General features: G+C 39.3%; 1 protein-coding gene across 22 annotated transcripts in view; it reads right to left on the bottom strand.

The window, feature by feature from the left end:
* Positions 1-3,858: 3,858 nt before the first annotated feature.
* Positions 3,859-17,945, bottom strand: part of STXBP4 (syntaxin binding protein 4) — a 214,435-nt gene continuing 200,348 nt past the window's right edge. For 10 of the 22 annotated variants that reach the window (XM_072779947.1, XM_072779966.1, XM_072779967.1 and 7 more), the window contains one exon: positions 3,867-4,096. In XM_072779947.1, the coding sequence (XP_072636048.1) occupies positions 4,038-4,096 (59 nt within the window). In that variant the 3' untranslated portion in view covers positions 3,867-4,037. Of the gene's footprint in view, positions 4,097-17,945 lie in introns of all 22 variants that reach the window. The other 12 variants (XM_072779955.1, XM_072779952.1, XM_072779953.1 and 9 more) reach the window with 6 other exon arrangements.

The raw sequence follows: 17,945 nt of genomic DNA on the forward strand, positions 1-17,945 counted from the left end.
ATCAGGGATTTCTGCCCCGTGCTTTGAAGGGATAGGAGAAAGGTGCCTGATGTGTGGGAACAGGAAGACCAGTTCCGGCTGTGACAAAGCGATCTGTTTCCCTGGTATAGAGAGCTTAAAGATTACTGAGCAGACTTGAGCATATTTGCATAAGGAATCAAGTTTTTCAAGGGCTGGAAACTCCCGTTTTCTTTCCCTTTAGACGTTTCACACTGCTTGCAAATTTCTGAGATATTGCTGATTGATACAAGGAGATGCGAAAGGATCACAAAATGTCACTATGATAGAGAGGTGGTGTGGTTGGTGACAGGGGCTTGATGGTCAAATTGAGGATGAAGCATGTGGTCAAGGCTGAGCCATCTTATCACCAAGGGAATATTGGCTTAAAAGAATAAAGAAGTATTTCTTGCTCATATTACATACCCATTGCAGGTTGGTATGGATTCCGCTCCATCTTGTCATTGTTCTGTTGGAGACCGAGATAGAAGGAACAGCCATTGTGTGAAAAATTGCCGGTCTTGGCATAGGGAAAACAGAACTCTGGTGGGTCTTGCATCAGCAATGTTCCAACAAACATTCCAACCAGGAGGAGCCGGGCATTGCCAATGGAACTAGTCACATGCCCTCCCCGCTCCCTGACCAGGAATCGTTGAGTGAGAACAGTTCTATCTAGTGCCAAGAAAGTAAGGGAGCTAGAATATTTGTGAATAACTATGTGTGTGGCATCTTTTTCTTCGAGCTGGCTCGCCAAATTCAGGCTCCAACGGGCTAACTGGGAATACTAGGAATGATATTAATGGCAATAATAATAATAATAAATAATATTTCTTGAGTGCTTGCTACTCTGTTAGAATCAAAGTAGACACTAGTCCAAGCACTATCCCTGTAATCATTTATTTAATTCTCCCAACAGGCTAGAATCACAGGAAAGGTAATCATAGGGCAGGGAAGAATAACCTCATAGCCGCAAGTGTAACCCTAGAGTCATGTAGATTTTATTAACAGGAAAATGAAACCTATTATTTTATAAACTGGGTCTGTGAAGTATATTGGTTTCACGTATATATCCACTTTCGCCTTGTAAAAGATGGATTTGGTGTGTAACAAAATCAGGGAAGTGTAATTTCAAGAGCATGAATTAAAAAAAAAAGAGCATGAATGAATGAACTCGGGCACTATTTCTTGTACTCCATTGTCCACAGTAATAATAGTTACTTTATCAATTCATGCACAACATTTTATTACAGGCTTTCTTTATCCTGAGCAACCACAGGCTCCTCAAGGGAAACAGTGATTAGATCGCTTTCCTCCATTATTGGCTCAGGGCTCATCCCTAGAGACAGAGTCGAGAATGTTTGCTATGAGATACTGTTTGCAGAATTCTAACCCAAGGGACATCTGGAAAAGGGGTGTATGTGTGTGTGTGACAGAGAGAGACAGACAGAGAGAGAGAGAGAGATCAGACATTCCTCTGTACCCATAAGTGTTTTCTTTTTATGTCTGCATACTTTGCCTGCTATAGTCTAAATGTTGGTATTCCCCTGAATTCAAATGTTGAAATCCTCTCCCCTCAAATTATATTAGGAAGTGGACCTTTGGGAGGTGCTTTGGTCATGAGAATGGAGTCCTTAAGAATGGGATTAGTGCCTTGTGAGAGAGTCTCCAGAGAGATCCATAGCCCCTTTTATTGTGTGAGGACACAGCAAGAAGGCACCTGCTCTGAACAGGTAGGGGATCCTTACTAGAAGACAATGCTGCTGTCACCTTCATCTTGGACTTGCCAGCCTCTAGCACTGTGAGCAGTAAATTTCTATTGTTTATAAGCCACCCAGTCTGTGGTATTTTGCTATAGCAGACAAAGACAATGCCTAATTATTTATAAACAGCTTATTGAAAGTCTCTCCTTTATATTGTCCCTATTTTCACAGCCCCCCAAAGGAATTACTTACCAAATATTTCTGAGAAATTGCTGCTGATTTGGGAAAAATGTTTCATGATTTGCACACAAAAATGGTAAAATAAGATAGCTGACATCTGAGAGCTTATTATATGCTAGGTGCCATGCTAACTACTCTACATGCAATTTTTTTTTGAGATGTTTATTTATTTTTTCCTTAAGATTTTTTAAAAAATTTAAATTCTGGGCAGCCCGGGTGGCTCAGTGGTTTAGTGCCGCCTTCAGGCCAGGGCCTAATCCTGGAGACCTGGGATGAGTCCCACGTCAGGCTCTCTGCATGGAGCCTGCTTCTCCCTCTGCCTGTGTCTCTGCCTCTCTCTCTCTCTCTCTCTCTCTCTGTGTGTGTGTCTCTCATGAATAAATAAATAAAATCTTTTAAAAAATTAAATTCTAGGTAGTTAACATATAGTGAAAAATTAGTTTCAGGAGTAGAGTAGTGGTTCATCACTTACATACCACACCCTGTGCTCATCATAACAAGTGCCCTCTTTAATACCCATCACCCATCTAGCCCATCCCCCACCCACCAGCCCTCTCCTTCATTTGTTTGCTGATTGCCCATGGGGGAAATAAAAATAAATCAGCCATTGACCAGGCCATAAAGAAGTCCTAGGCCAGAGGGGAGGTTAAGTTATTTGCATTTGTAAGTATAACAGGAGGGTGAAAAAACAATGCCTTAAGAGATAGGACAGTGTGTGCCATGTAAGATAGAAGACAAAATCATTGGTACTTCCTGGTGCAGGGTTGCTTTGAGCTGGCACTTAAAGCCAAGTAAGCTGTCACGAGATGGGAAAATACACTCTATACAGAGAACATAGCAGGAGACAAGGCTCAGAGGCAGGTCCTCACTAGGTCTATATGGGGAGTGGGAATACTTTAGTCTGTCTTGGTTGTACACTCCGAAGGGTGGTTTTGATCTCTATCCCATTCTTTCCAGAGCTTGAGGGGATGTCCTCAGGTGGCCCTATTTCTGTGAATACTTAGTGGGCCATAGCTGACATGGTACCTTTTGGGGGATTTAGTGTTGATACCTTATTGGAGGAAGCCATGATCAGAGACAGTAGAATTCCAGGTGATGTAACAGCTCATCCTCTCTTCCATTCCTTCTCAGAAGGAGAAGGTGAGAGCTGATGATCTGTGGGGCCCAGCAATGAGTCTGGAAAGGTGGTAGCAAACAATTTCCTAAGAACCCTGTCCCCACTTCTAACTTCAGCAAGCAGCTTGGAAAACAGCCTGAAATCACCAGGAGTTCCTAGCCTTCTTCAGCCAGTTTGAAAGCAGTGCTTATTGTTTCTTTGGCACTTGCCCAAGCCAGCCACCTGACATAACTCATGGAGGAGAGAGGGCATGGAGCATGGCAAATGGAGGGCACCTTCCTCTACCCTAGAGAGAGGGTGGAAAAGTTTCAAAGGTGGGGACTGTGTGACCAAGTGGACAGGATCTTCATTCAGAGATCCTCAAGCTAAAGACACAGCTAACTGGACATCTTTTAAAGCCAATTTTGATAATTTATGTTTTCCTTTTAAAAACATCCAAATTGGGACGCCTAGGTGGCTCAGTGGTTGAGCATCTGCCTTCAACTCAGGGCATGATCCCAGAGTTCCAGGATCGAGTCCTGCATCAGGCTCCCTGCATGGAGCCTGCTTCTCCTTCCTCTGCCTGTGTCTCTGCCTCTCTCTGTGTGTCTCTCATGAATAAATAAATAAAATCTTTAAAAAAATAAAAGGATAAAAAAATAAATATAAATAAATAAAAAACATCCAAATTAGCATGAGTTATACATGGTATTTTCTTAAAGTTCAAAACCAAAAATCCCTTCTTTATACTTTTAAAATGTTTTCACATGCATTCTTCAATGAACCTACTATAGAGTAATATTATTCTCATGGTCAAAACATCTTAATATATTATAAAGTATAAAAGGGTAGCAATAAAGTATGAATTGATATCATAAATGTGTATATACATATATACATATATATATATACATAAGATGAAAGAAAGGGAAAAAATGAAGATACATATACTTTTATGCTTATCTGTCTTCTCCACATTTTCTGCATTGAGCATATCTTTGTATTCAGCTAAGTTTTGCTTTTGTAAAATGAAAGGGATTTCTTCCCTTCTTTTTCTTCTTCCCTGGAAATAAAGGGGGAAACATTCTTTCATAAGATATGGTTTCAAGCGCTCTCACCATTCTTTCTCAAGATACACCATCATGTTCAACACATAAAAGCAGGTCCTATCTCAAGATGTGGTCTGACTATCACAGAGTGGACAGAGTGGCAACAACCTCTCTAACTTCTGGCACCATGAATATGGCAAAATGACTCAAGTTGATATTTTGTTAACCTATCTCATGGTTAGACCATTTGTGTTGTACTTCTAACAAACAAAGGGCCCGCATTTTCCTCATGTGTACCAAGACTGGTGAATGTTTCAAGCATTCTGTCTTTAAACTCTCTGTGTTCAGAGAATGTGCTGGTATGGGTCCTGGAGACTGGGCTCAAAGGTGCTAGAGTATAAACCAGAAGAGGTCAAAGCAGGGGAAATAGGATCATAGTAGCAGAGGGGAGCTCATGGTCAGAGCCAAAGGGCAAGTATTCAACCAATGTCAAGAAATGGAGTGGTAACAGACTGGGTCAAAAAATGAATTAGCTGTGACCTTGGGAAATAGGACTCTAGACTTCCGCTCTTGTAAGATGTCAGGGACTAAGTTTTCCAGGATATTCACTATGTAGCTTGGGAATGGTTTGGTCAATTTAAAAGAATTGAGTTGGGTGGAATATGTGATTAATTTGTTGAACCCAAGTGCATGCCTTGATACTTATCTCCTTTAAATTCAGTCTTGCTATATTTGGTCCATTTTTACAGCTCAATAAGAAATTTGTGGGACCTGATTCTGTCACCTGTGTGTTAGTTCTTATTCTAGCTCTGTCTGTGATACATAGATTTGATCATTGTGTATTCCAGGTATTCATACCAAATCCACTGAAATCCATCACCAAAGATCCCTGCTGCATCCTCCAGGGATTGCCATTCAATCATAGGCCAACCAACTTCCCACCACCTCCTTTCTTGTCTCTGAGGATAACCTGAGAGACCGCATAAAACACTTTATTGTAGAACATTTCCCCAGATCCATCAGTTTAATGACCCTAACCAAAAAAGACATGAGATGAATTTAAAAAGACTTGTTCTAGTGAGCAGATTATATCTCCTCTCAGCATTTTCCCCTCCAGGCTTAGTAAGCCCAAGGGCTCTAATCTTTTCTTGACACCAGAAAGGAGAATAATGAATAGCAATGAATAGAGTGACAATAAGCTAGATTCATCTCCAGTTGGGTAATGTACAAATTTCCATTCCCAAATATATTCATTCCCAAATATTTTTATTATTCTCTAGAGTCACTTTGCCTGAAGATTCCAGCTGTCTGGATACCCAGACACATACCCAAAAAGTAACATGACCTTGGTAGCAGACCCAAGTAATCTGGGGCCCAGTAATTAGCTTTGTTGGTCTAGAAACTCTGATCAGTCCTCAAGAATTGAACAGATCCAGGAATCTTGACCCATGACAAACATACATTCATTCAGCAAATTCATTTATTCACTTGAAAAAATTTTTTCTTTGTATCTGTTTGGAGATTGGCACACTGATTCTGAACACTGGGCTAGAGCAGCAAACGAGATAAAGTCTCTATCCTCATAGAGTTACATCAGTGGAAAGAGGCACATAATAAATAAGTAGGCAAATAAATAAAAAATGGAATTTTAAATAGCTATGAATGTCATGAAAAAAATAAGCAGGATGGAGAATAAAGAATGACAACTGTGTGGCTGATGGACACCTGATCATGTTAATATATTATGTGTAATATGGATTTCCTTTCTTGTGGCCAATGCTGTGTCCTCACTCCTAGGCTTTAGTTTTAACATACAAAGGACAAGAAAGCTAATCAGAATATGTGTTAATTTGGAGAGCAAGGAAAGCCAGAAGAACAGTAGTGGTCCTCTTGTGATGAAACCTTTAGTAGACCCAGTGGAGTGGTAGGAATGAAATATGGAAGGAAGAACATTACATAACTGTGGTTCAGAAAAAAAGTAAAAGTAAACCTAAGCTCAAATGACATGTTATAGACATGATCTGATGTAGCCTCTCTCTCCACTTCACCTAATCCCAAGCTATTGAATACAATGAGTGTGCAGTTCTAGGCTTTTCTGACTTGACGACTCCCTCACTCTGTGTAGGCTGTTGAGCCCACCCCATCTCGAGTATGTCACTTGAAAAGGAAGGCATTGGAGAGCTGTTCACTCATGCCAGCACATATTTATCATCTCACTTATGGTCCATGTAGTGCTTTTTGGCTAATATAGCAAGTGAAAAAAACAAACTTCAGCTGAGTCTGACTTACCAATTTCCATTTTAAAGCCTTCACCAGCCTCAAAGAAGCTTTGTCTAGCCAAGAATAAGAAACAATAAGCTACAAAACTTAAGCACTTTCTATGTGCTGGCACTATCCTATATGTTGTAACAGGATAATCAATGGTGTACTAGTTTAGATGGCTAACTGCTGTATCAAATACATCTCCAAAGGAATAATGGTTTGCCCAATAGAACTTAATTTTTTTTTTCATCATACACATAGCCTAAGGTGGTTCCAGGTTGGTAAAAGACCTCTGCTCCACACAGACATTCGGGTATCCAGGATATTAGAGGCTCTACTGCATCTACCCAATGAGAAAGTAAAGAGGAGGAAGTTTGAAATAGGAAGTTTTTAATGGGTCAAGCCCGGAGGAGTTCCAGATTCTGTCTGCTCATATACTATTGGCTAGGAGTTGGTCACTTGGTCACCCCAAAAACTTCAGGAGAGGCTGGGAAATGTAGTCTCATCATATTCTCAGAAAGAAAGAGCAACAAGGAACTGTTAATATTATCTTGATTTTACATATGAAGAAACCAAGAATCAGAAAATTTAAGTATCTTGTTCCAGACAATAAGTAAGTAAATAAGCAAGTAGGTAGGTAAGCTAGGGTCCTGGTGTTCCAACTAGGTTAATCCAGCACTAGAGACATTCTTAACAAATTCTTAACAAATTCACTGTATATCCTTTCTTGAAGGATATACAGACTGTGGTAAATCTTCCAGATGTATGGTCTCTCTCCTCTGGGTAAGACTGGGCACAGGATGCCAAGTTTTGCCTCTCTAATCCTCATTTATCTATACTTTTTTTGGCTGACCAACCCCTTTCTATCACCATAGTCTTCCTTTGCAGGGTTGATATCTATTAGGGTGTGATCAACTTGGCTTTCCCCTTGTCCAGGAAAATCTTCCATATCATATTTCTGCATTGATTTTGCTGACAAACTCAGAATTCTCAGGTGTATTTCATTGTTTCTTCCACTCAGATGATTCTGCCTTTAGTCAGTAAAGTCCTGCAGAGAATTAGGGTATTTCTAGGCATCATTTTTACACCTGCGCATTCAAGACAGTCATGCCAGTTTTCTCTTTTGTTGTTACTACTGGGATGTCCTATTCACAGCTGTTACTCCTCTGAGGTCCCTGGGTAACCTGTTTCTGCTTGACTATCTTTAGTCAGTTTTACTGACCTCATGAGCACCCTCTCATCACAGGAGTAAGTGAGTCAATGACAGTGTAGAGGATTAAAATTTCACAGAGGTTTATGATGGTTTAGGCCTTGTCCTGCCTGCATTGCAAAAATTGAGAAATCGTTCTCAATTTCTTCTCGGTTCTGAACACACACTCACCCCCACCATAAAACCTACCTCCCATAATATCTACAAGGAGTATTCTCAAGATAGGAGGAATGAGCCTGACTTGTCATCAGGAGACCAGATGATCCAGCCTCCCCATCTCAGGGAATGATGCTCAGAAGCATAAATGTCTTGGGGCTCCTCGGTGGCACAGTTGGTTAAGTGTCTGACTCTTGATTTTTGGCTCAGGTTGTGATCTCAGGATTGTGAGATCGAGCACTGCCTCAGGCTCTGCACTGCAGGGAGTCTGCTTGAGATTCTCTCTCTGCTCCTCCTGGTTGTATTCTCTCTCTCTCTCTCTAAAATAAATAAATAAATCTTAAAAAAAAAACAACCCACAAATGTCTTAAACCACATGAGTAGAGTATGTCACTATGTACAAGGTAAAATTATAGCTCTGGCTACCTAACTATATTTTTATCAGAATATCCTTTAAGAAGAAAGGGAATGGAGGTTGTTTCTGCAAAGCAGCATTTTAGGGAAGGTAAAAGCACTGAAGAGAAAGTGTAAAGAAACTAACTGGATACCTTTTCCCACTAAGCTGGAGACCCATTATAATTTACCCTAATTCTGTTTAAGTACTCCCATTTCCAAAGCCCCATAAATCGTAAATACATTGTATAGGATGGGGGGTATAAAAGTGATCTTGTCACTCTTTTCTAAAATTGTGAATAGGTTCCTTACTATTCAGTTAGGAGGAAAATTATGTGAAAAATACCAAATGCACCCTCTGTTTATTATTTTGACCATGAACTTCACTGTTCATTGCTTATAAATTTTTATAATATGAGTATTCACATCTGTAGGTTGAATATAATATAATCAGCATGACTGACCAACTTGGGCTGATGAAATTTCATTTTCATAATGGCCCTCTACCCCTCTTGGGAAAAAATGGTGATAAATAGAATCAATAGTAGGTTTGTGTGATGTGGGGATTAAAATATTTAAGAAAGGTAAGTAGGGGGGAAAGGCCTGAGTGAAGAGGAAGATCATCCCCAGATGGAGAGACAAGAAGGTTCTGAGATACTGGGTGGCCACTGGTGGGAATGAATTCTTTCAAGCATGAGCCTTGAAGTACCACCTCATGTGTTTCTCTGAACTTGAGATTATCAGAAGTTTTTTGGAAAAGGAAGATAATTACAGCATTGCAATGATCATGTGCTCCACGAAGTCAGTGACCATCATCATCTTTTCTCCACTGTTACCCCAGTTTCAGGCCCAATGCCAGGCATGTGGTAGCTGCTAATCATTTATTGAATACATGTTGAATGAATGAATGAACAAACAAATGAAAATGACAAAAGCCAGGCCACTCTTTGGGGTTGCTTGTAAAGAAGTTATAATATGCTGGGGAGAGAACCTTCCCTTATGTCCTTGGCAGTGAGAAGGTCAATCTAGGATAATGACAGCCCTGAGTTTAAGAATGTAGCAGAGGTGGCCAAGAGGATGGTTGAGGCCACCACATGGCAAACTGAGGTCACAGCATGACAGAATGACAAGCCAGCAGCAAGAAGCAAATGAATGAACCCCATCCCTCCCAGGACCTTTGAGGGGAAGGCAGGAGACCAGAGAATTTAGGGACCAGTGATTCTATTGGGGATGTGGTATCAAACCACTATGGATTATTGCTTGTACCCTTAGCAGTGACTATACTTCTCTCCTCTTATCTTCTCCCTGGTTTCTGTTTCCTCACTGGATGCTAATGTGAAATTTCTTCTTTTTTTTTTTTTTTAAAGATTTTATATATTTACTCATGAAAGACACAGAGAGAGGCAGAGACACACGTAAAGGGAGAAGCAGGCTCCCTGTGGGGGCCCCATGTGGGACTCGATCCCAGGACCCCAGGATCAGGACCCGAACCAAAGGCAGACACTCAACCGATTGAGCCACCCAGGCGTTCCATGAAATTTCTTTCTTTCCAGACATTAAGCCTAATTCTGTTTATTTATTTATTATTTTTTGTGTGTGTGGAATAAAAACCCTAAATAAATGTAGTTTCTTTCCTACATGTTAGTCCTTTAAACAGAGAATGCACGACAGGGAAATAATCCTCTCTCCTTTTATGTCAGAAAGATCCAGACATTATTTCTTCCTACTTATATTGTGGTTGTGGGAGAGTCTTGTTCAAGTTATACCTTATAGTCTTTCTTCACCTTCTTGGGGCTCAGAGGAGAATTTAATTAAGACACCTCAAATTGATTAATGAACAGAGGTGGGGCCTTGTTCTCCCCAGTTCACTTTTCTGACAATTCCAAAGTCATTTCAGGTTGGAGGCATATAAATCTGGCTTTTTTAACTACAAGGTTAAAATGTGTTCACTGTCCACTCTGTAGGGCCCATGGGGATAGAATTTCTTTCTTTGTCATTCATTACATATTGTCAAATATAATATAAAAGTAAAACTACATGGAAACAAATAATTTTCTGGATGCTTAAATCTGGTTCTTGTCCCAACAGTAGTTCCCTTCAGGTAAGATTGCCTTTATTTCCACCCTTTGTTGCTGGGGGTACTTCTGATGTAGGAGAGCAAACATCTGGAAGAAATCTCCCCCACTGACCTCCATCAGTTCAGGTCACTTTGAAGTGCACCTGTCATTAATGGACGTGTACATGTCTGCTGTAGAGTCTCTTTCCCCACCCTTTGGCTCAGGAAACTGTAGAATGGCTGGCTTCCTTCTCGTTGGCTCTGAGCAGAGAGGAAGTGGGTGTACATGTGGTGATGTTTGTTAGATAATTGGAGATTGGAAACACACACATTACAGATTAAAACTTAGAAATATTCAGTAAGGTTTGGTTCCCTCCTTCCCACCATGATCCTATTTCCACTGACTCAGCAGCATCAAGTGCTTAAGAGAACACTGCTAGGAGACTTAGAAAGAATAAAGGCGAATTCTTTCTATCCTACCTTAAAAAAAATCCAAGTAGACTCTTGAAACTCAGAGCAGAGGCACTACTCTTAAAATGGAAGCCCTTTTATTTTTGCAGGGGAGGCATGAGATAAGGTTGTTTTCTTGTCTTGTTTTGTTGTCAAAGGCTAAAACTCCGAAGGAAGCCAGATATAGAGTTAATTCCCTACATAACTTTCTATAGAAAAAGATGACAGCCTGGGTGAAGAGGAGCTTCAGGGGAGGATAAGGGAGCTTAGCTGCCAGTCAGTCCCAGGGATGAATCTGTCCCTTTTACTCTGCCCCTGAATCAGCATGAAAGAGACCCACGATAGCAGAATGGAGCACATCTGAGAAGAGGAGATTTGTATTTTGCTCCCCAGATAAATCCTGAATGGGTAGCAATGCTTCAGAGAAGTCTTTTACACCTACTTTAGAAAGTAGTTTATAGCATAAATGGGGATGGGGCAGGTCTAAGCAGAAAGGGCTCAAGATAGCACCTCCTCCCCCACCTCCCACACCCAACAGGCACTTATGACAACTGAGAGGCACAGGATAATAGCCAAAAGTTCCACATGCCTCTTAGAAGGACACAGAGTGGCTGACAGGGGATCACTTACAGGAGGAGCCCGGCCATCAGAGTGAGGAAGGTGACCTCTGTGGATCTGTTCTCTGAAGACAAGGCACAATGGAGCATATGCTTGCAGATATAGAAGGGACCCAAGGTAGTGACCAGAGTTTATACCTGGTGCCTTACACCCCAAGAAATTCTATCAGATATGGGAGGGAAGCTGTAGACCAGACACTACATCCACCAAAGTCCCTCTCAAAGTTGGATGGCACTTTGAGGGTGAGATGAGCAGAACATTGATTAAATCTTATCCTAAAGTGCCTGGGGAAAAAAAATCACAACTAATTGAGTTTATCTGATTTAATAGCTTATGTTTTCTACATCAGACTGAATGAAGGCTCTGGCTAGGTATTAAACGAGTCAGAGAAAAATTTTACAAGGTTGTATTCTTTGTGTCCATTGAGTTTTATGGCCTGATAATTAATACTACTATTTAAATGAGGATCTTGGGGGCAAAAAGCCTGCTCAGAAACTAATTTCTCTTAATCTTCTTTATAGGTTTTTTAATAGGGGCATGATTTGCACTCTTCTTATTTGCTTGACTCCCTTTATGACTTTTTTCTTTTTTCCTTGTTTACTGTAACAGTCATGTTGAACATCAGCATCTGAACAGTATAATGGAAAATAACCTGATTCTGTTCTTAACCACTGCTCCTGCATACCCATTTGAAAAATGAATTCTTTCCTAGTGTTTTGGATATAATCCAGGATGGGACCTATGACATTTCAGGCTTCTCTGAGATAATTAAAAAGTCTTTGGTCACTTTAGTCCTCAGAACAAGAGAGTATTCAAAAACTAATTTGACATAATTAAATCTATTTTTTAAAAAATCAAATTGGATCTTTATTTTATAGTTCCCAGCAGATGAATTTTATATAGATTGAATATTTTTTAAAAATTTAAAAACCAGAATAAAGCATTGGCAGATAGTAAACTAATTAGGGACAGATGAGGACTGCAAGCATAAAAGCAAGAGGAGAGATCATTGAAAGAGAAGGTTATATCTAGCTACTGAAAAATGTAAGCCATTTGTCACCAACACCAAAAACAAAATGTAAATGTGTATGACAAACTGGAAAACCTATTTGCAAACAAACAGAATGAAGGATGAATACCCCTAAATTTAAAAAAGGAAAAAATTCTAATTAAACAAACAGTAACATTGGTATAAAAACATGAAAAGACACACATAAATCGCCACGATTGAAATGAATGATGCTTAAGGCTGATGAAGGTAGGGTGAAATCTTGGCCCATGTCCCCTCTTATGGGAGTCACACAATAACAAATATCATGGGGGGCACTTCACAAGAAATATCCCACAAGCTTTAAAATGTGCACTTTTTGACTACAAAAATTTTATTTCTAAGAATCTAAAAAGATACATGATTCCAAATTTATATTTAAACATGGCTACTGCTCATAACATGATTTAGGATGATGACCCACTGGAAATAGCCCCTACAGGCATAGTGATAGGGTCTCTTCAATGAATGATTTATGCCTAATCTATGATGGGTAGTATTTAGCCATTTAAAAAAAATCCTCTTTTAAAATAGCATTCCATGGCAGGAATGATATAAGTTTAAGTGGGATGATATAATGATTAAGTGGAATGATATAAGATTAAGTGGAAAAGAGCAGGATACAAATTTCTGCACAATGTATGACACCAATTTTACAACATACATGTGTGTTTGTGAGTTTGTGGGTATCTTCATAGAAAGATTCTAGAAGAAAATACACATAATGTACACAATGTCTATGTATATTTTAAATGAGGAAAAAGATATGCAGTTATCAAGAATTAATCTTTTTCCTCCTTATCTTTCTAATTTTATGATTTTGTAATCTGATGAAAACATTATAATTGGCACATCAAGCACAACCATAGTTTTATTTTTGGCATTTATGATTTTCCCTTTGAATCCTATCAAAGGAAGGAATACAGGACTTTAAGATGGCAACTTGCCAACATCACATATTGGGATTTTAATGAATTCCCTCCTTCTGAGGCCTAATTTAAGCCCAATTTAAAGTAAATAAAACAAACATAACTCCATAAAGGGGTATGAGCACTTCTTTGTTGTATAGGCTTTGAATTTGAATCTCTTTATAAAATGAAAAATAGAGCAAAAAATAGCTTAATAAGCTAGACTGCTCCTCTGTTCAGACTTTTTCTCATTATAGGTTTAATAACATAGATTGCCATTAGAAAATTTAGGTTTATACAGTGTGTCAGTGATTCCATTTTCTACTGCTTGAATGTTGACCAGTAAATATTCTAGATGCAGGAATCAGCATGTTTGGGAGATAATCTGTGTTTCATTAGTGACCTCCACCCTTTTCACCTCACATCTTTCTTCCCTATCAAATACACATGCACACCTCCCAAACATTACACCCTAACTTATGTTGTGAACCTACCCACCACCAGCGAGCAGTCTAGACTTCACATTCAGCCTGCCTCTTAATGATGTCCTAAATCCCACGGAATCTGAAAGACCTTATGACTGACACCAATGAGAATCCTGTTGGAAGAGAGGAATGGTGGGATGGACAGCGATGTTCTCAGCAAGCCAAAGCTGTCTTTTAGCCCATGATATGACCTGCAGGACAACACTAATGTAATGTGCTTCATCTGTCTTAGTCCATTTGAGCTGCTATAAAGAAATACCATAAGCTAGGTGGCTTATAAACTATAAACATTTATTTCTCTCAGTTCTGGAGGCTAGGAAGTCCATGATCATGGCAATAGCTGATCCAGTGTCTGTTGAGGACTTGCTGTCTTCACAGGGTGAAAGTGATGAGAGAGTTCTCTGGGGTCTAAGAGTACTAATCCCATTCATTCATGAGGATTCCACTCTCATGACCTAAGCACCTCCCAAAGGCCTGCTCCTAAGTACCATTAAATTGGAGGGGGTAGGATTTTGGTGTAGGGCTTGGGAGTGGGGGATGCAAATATTCAGTCTGTAGCACTGTCCAAAGCATCAGCAGGAGATGTGAAAGAGTGTAGAATAGCTGATCATGGATCCCAGGCTGCTCACTTTTTACTAGGAACAATGAACTACTGATTAAAAACAACTGACCCTGGTTAGCAAGATGTGTGCTCGCCATATTTGTTTCACTGAGCCTTCACCTCACTTTGCGAGGTAAGTGGTTTTTTTTGTCTCAAATGCACAGATGAGCAAAGCGAGGCTCAGAGAAGCTTAAACTCTCAGCTCAGCTTGTTTGTTTGGGTCTTTTACTCCCCAGCTCAGATCTTTCTTCCACACCATTGCTCCTCTGTCAGTTAAGAGGACAGCACTAGGGATCCCTGGGTAGCTCAGCAGTTGAGTGTTTGCCTTTGGCTCAGGGCATGATCCTGGAGTCCCAGGATCGAGTTCCACATCAGGCTCCCTGCATGGACCCTGCTTCTCCCTCTGCCTGTGTCTCTGCCTCTCTCTCTGTGTCTCTCATGAATAAATAAATAAAATCTTAAATATAAAAAAAAAGAGGACAGCACTAGATGTGCCTCAGTTGGGTCTGGACATGAGGTGGCAGCTGTGCCATGCCCCACGCAACACTGAGTGTTTCTCACCTGCTAAATGCTATGAAGGATGAGGACATACCAGGAGAGTTGCCTGGGTTTCTAGAGGCAGACTACACTGGCTTCTAGACCCAGCACAGTTTAGAATTTCGGCCAAGTTGGCCTCAAAGAGTCTCAGTTTCTTTATCTATCAAGAGGGCATACTGATGGGGCTGTGGAGAGGATTAAAACAGATAGTGTTAATAAAGCATCTAGCACACAGCCTGGTACTTTGAGACTTAAAAATGGTAGATATTATCAATATTTTATTATTATTATTACTATCATCACTATTTCACTGTTTTTGAAGTTACAAAAGAATTGCATGCTCATTTTAAACAAAGTCAATAACACAGAAATACAGAGTGAAAAGCAAAAGTTACCCTCATATTGTTCCCCAATTCCACTGCAAAGCTGATCAGTGTTCAGTTTGTGGGTATCCTTCTACATCTTGTTCCATTCATAAACAAACTACATATATGTATCTGCATGCAGCAGAGGGGAGATGTGGTATAAATGTGACAGGATGCTAAATGGGGTATTTCTTATTATTTTGGATTTTCAGCTAATGCAGCAAAGATGAAGACAATAGGTATATATGACCCATATTCTAAAGAGAAAGCACAATACCCACCCACAGAGAATTTACTGAAACAAAGCAAAGTGAGATCAGTGACATCACCATTAAGCTTGTGTAAAGTAGCTAGAAATTAACTTGAAAGTAATTTATAGGAGTAGAGAGAGAGGTCTTTGGCTTTTCTTTTTTATTTCAGGCCCAGTAAGGTGGCCCCCTACATGAATGAATGGCTCATGAGGGTGAGAAAGGAAATAGGCCTGACTCCCAGGTTGAATGCCTGTGGAGCTGGATACTGGGTGGGGGCACTGACATGAAGCAAGGCTAGAGGGTTCTGAGGAGAACCTGCAGTGCATCTGTAGAAGTTTGGGGTGTGTATGCACACAGTGACTGGTGACTACTTTCCTTCAGGAAGGAGCCTGAGGGCAGGAGTCTGTCTGAGGCTGCCTGGGATGGCACAGCCTGGAGAGGGTCAGCAGTCTGGTGAGTTGTACATGGTGGGAAAAGAAAGTGTGAGCTTTGCAAATGGAGAATCACTAGACTGGAGCCCTCTCCAAAGGGTGGCCTGTTAGGGTGCAGGGACCCCAGAAGTAAGAGGTTGTGGGGTAAGAGGTTAAAGGGGGACAGGTGGAGAGTGACTCCCTTGGGTTATGTTGAAGGTTCCCATCAGTGTTTCCGAAGAACTCCCAGATACACCTCCATACGAAACCTACATGAGAGAGTCTTCCTGGACAGAGATCATTGACATAGGATTATCATAGCAGTGGCCACATAAGACATTTGGCTCTTTCCTTGAAAACTGCCTTTACCATGACTTGACCCTGTTGGAGACATCAGTAAGGGTGGGGGAAAGGAAGAAAGAGTATAAGAATATACATTCCCCCCTCCTTTACTGCCCCGTTATTGGTCTCCAACCTATGGTTAGGACTGTGTTGGTAAAGTGGAGAAGTTTCTAATTGGATATGACATCGAAGTTTTGATTCAGGATGGCTATATTTTCTATCTTCAAGTGATCAGAAAGGAGGCTACAGAGATGCCTGTTGTAGTTATCATGACTGGGAAGGGGAGATCATGGAAAGAAATGCACAGCTATTTTCTGTTGGTTACTGATTTCAAGTCACATAATAAGCCAGTCACACACATGCACACCAATACACCCACATAACATATACGTAATAATCACAGCAGTAGAGTTTTTTAAAAAGGCATCATATTATACAATTTTTATACCTTGCTTTCCTCACTATTCAATATATAGTCCGTGATAGTAAGTCTAGAACTGCCTTGTACTTTTAAATAGATTTATAGTATGCTATTTAATGTATGCAAAAAAATTTAATTAACCATTCCTTTACATGGGGGACATTTAGATAGTTTCCAATTTTATACTGCTAGAAATAATGCTTCAGTATATTTCCTTTTATTCAAGTGCCAATATTTCTGTAGAGGAGATTCCTAGAAGTGAAATGATATGCATATTTTAAAGTTTGGTAAATACTGCCAAATTGTCTTCCATAAAATTTGCATCAATTTATCTTCCCACCAAGACTACATAAGAGCTCCTATCTCCTCACACCCTTGCCAAGAATGTATATAAATATTTGTTAGTTTGAAATACTAAAAAACTACCTTACTATTATTATTATTTTTAGATATTTTAATGTAGTGAGTTTGGGCATCTTCAAATAGATTTAAAAATTTTTGTTTTTATGTAAATTATCTCTTCACTTTACTTTTCTATAGGATAATTTATCTTTTTATTGAAAATGTTAGAGTTTTTTCTCTGTTTTTCTATCTTTGTATCTCTCTCTATGAACATGTATACACACAGACTGAAGAAATATATATATGACAGATATATATCTCTCTCTGAATCTATGTCTATAAACATAAATGTCTGTCATTTATCTTTCCCAGTTTATTGCTTATCTGTTTACCTCTTAACACTACTAATGGTATCTTTTGCCCTACAAAAGTTTTACTTAATATCGACTATCTTTAATTTGTTTTTACTTTGTGTGTTAACCTAGGAAGGATTTCTTTAATCTACTTCAATATTATGGCTCTTTGAATCTGTAGCTCTTTAATTCATCTGGCATTAATATTATATGAGGTCAAATGCCTCCTTTATATATAATACATAACAAATATATAGTATAGCCAACAATTTTATTTTTTCATTTATATGAATCCATTTGTTTATTCTTATCTCAGTATCATACAGTTTTATTACTAAAGCTTTATAGTATAAAGACAAATTATTCTTAACTGAAAAAAAATGTTTCTTGGCTATTTTCTTGCATTTACTCTTCCAGATAAAGTTTAAGATTTATCCAGTGAAACTCCACCCTTCCATACAAATACTAAAGCAAGATTCTACTTCCTGCAGTGCTACACTAACTTTTTTCAAACAAATCCTTTCATTAGGATGACTAGAAAGCCTGGATAAAATTTTATTTATTTATTTATTTAATTATTTATTTATTTATTTATTTATTTATTTATTTATTTTTCTTTTTAAAAATTCTCTTTGAAAGTATTGGAAAATTACCA

The sequence above is a fragment of the Canis lupus genome, chromosome 16, assembly GCF_048164855.1.
Source record: "Canis lupus baileyi chromosome 16, mCanLup2.hap1, whole genome shotgun sequence".
In the NCBI taxonomy this organism is placed as follows: Eukaryota; Metazoa; Chordata; class Mammalia; order Carnivora; family Canidae; genus Canis; species Canis lupus.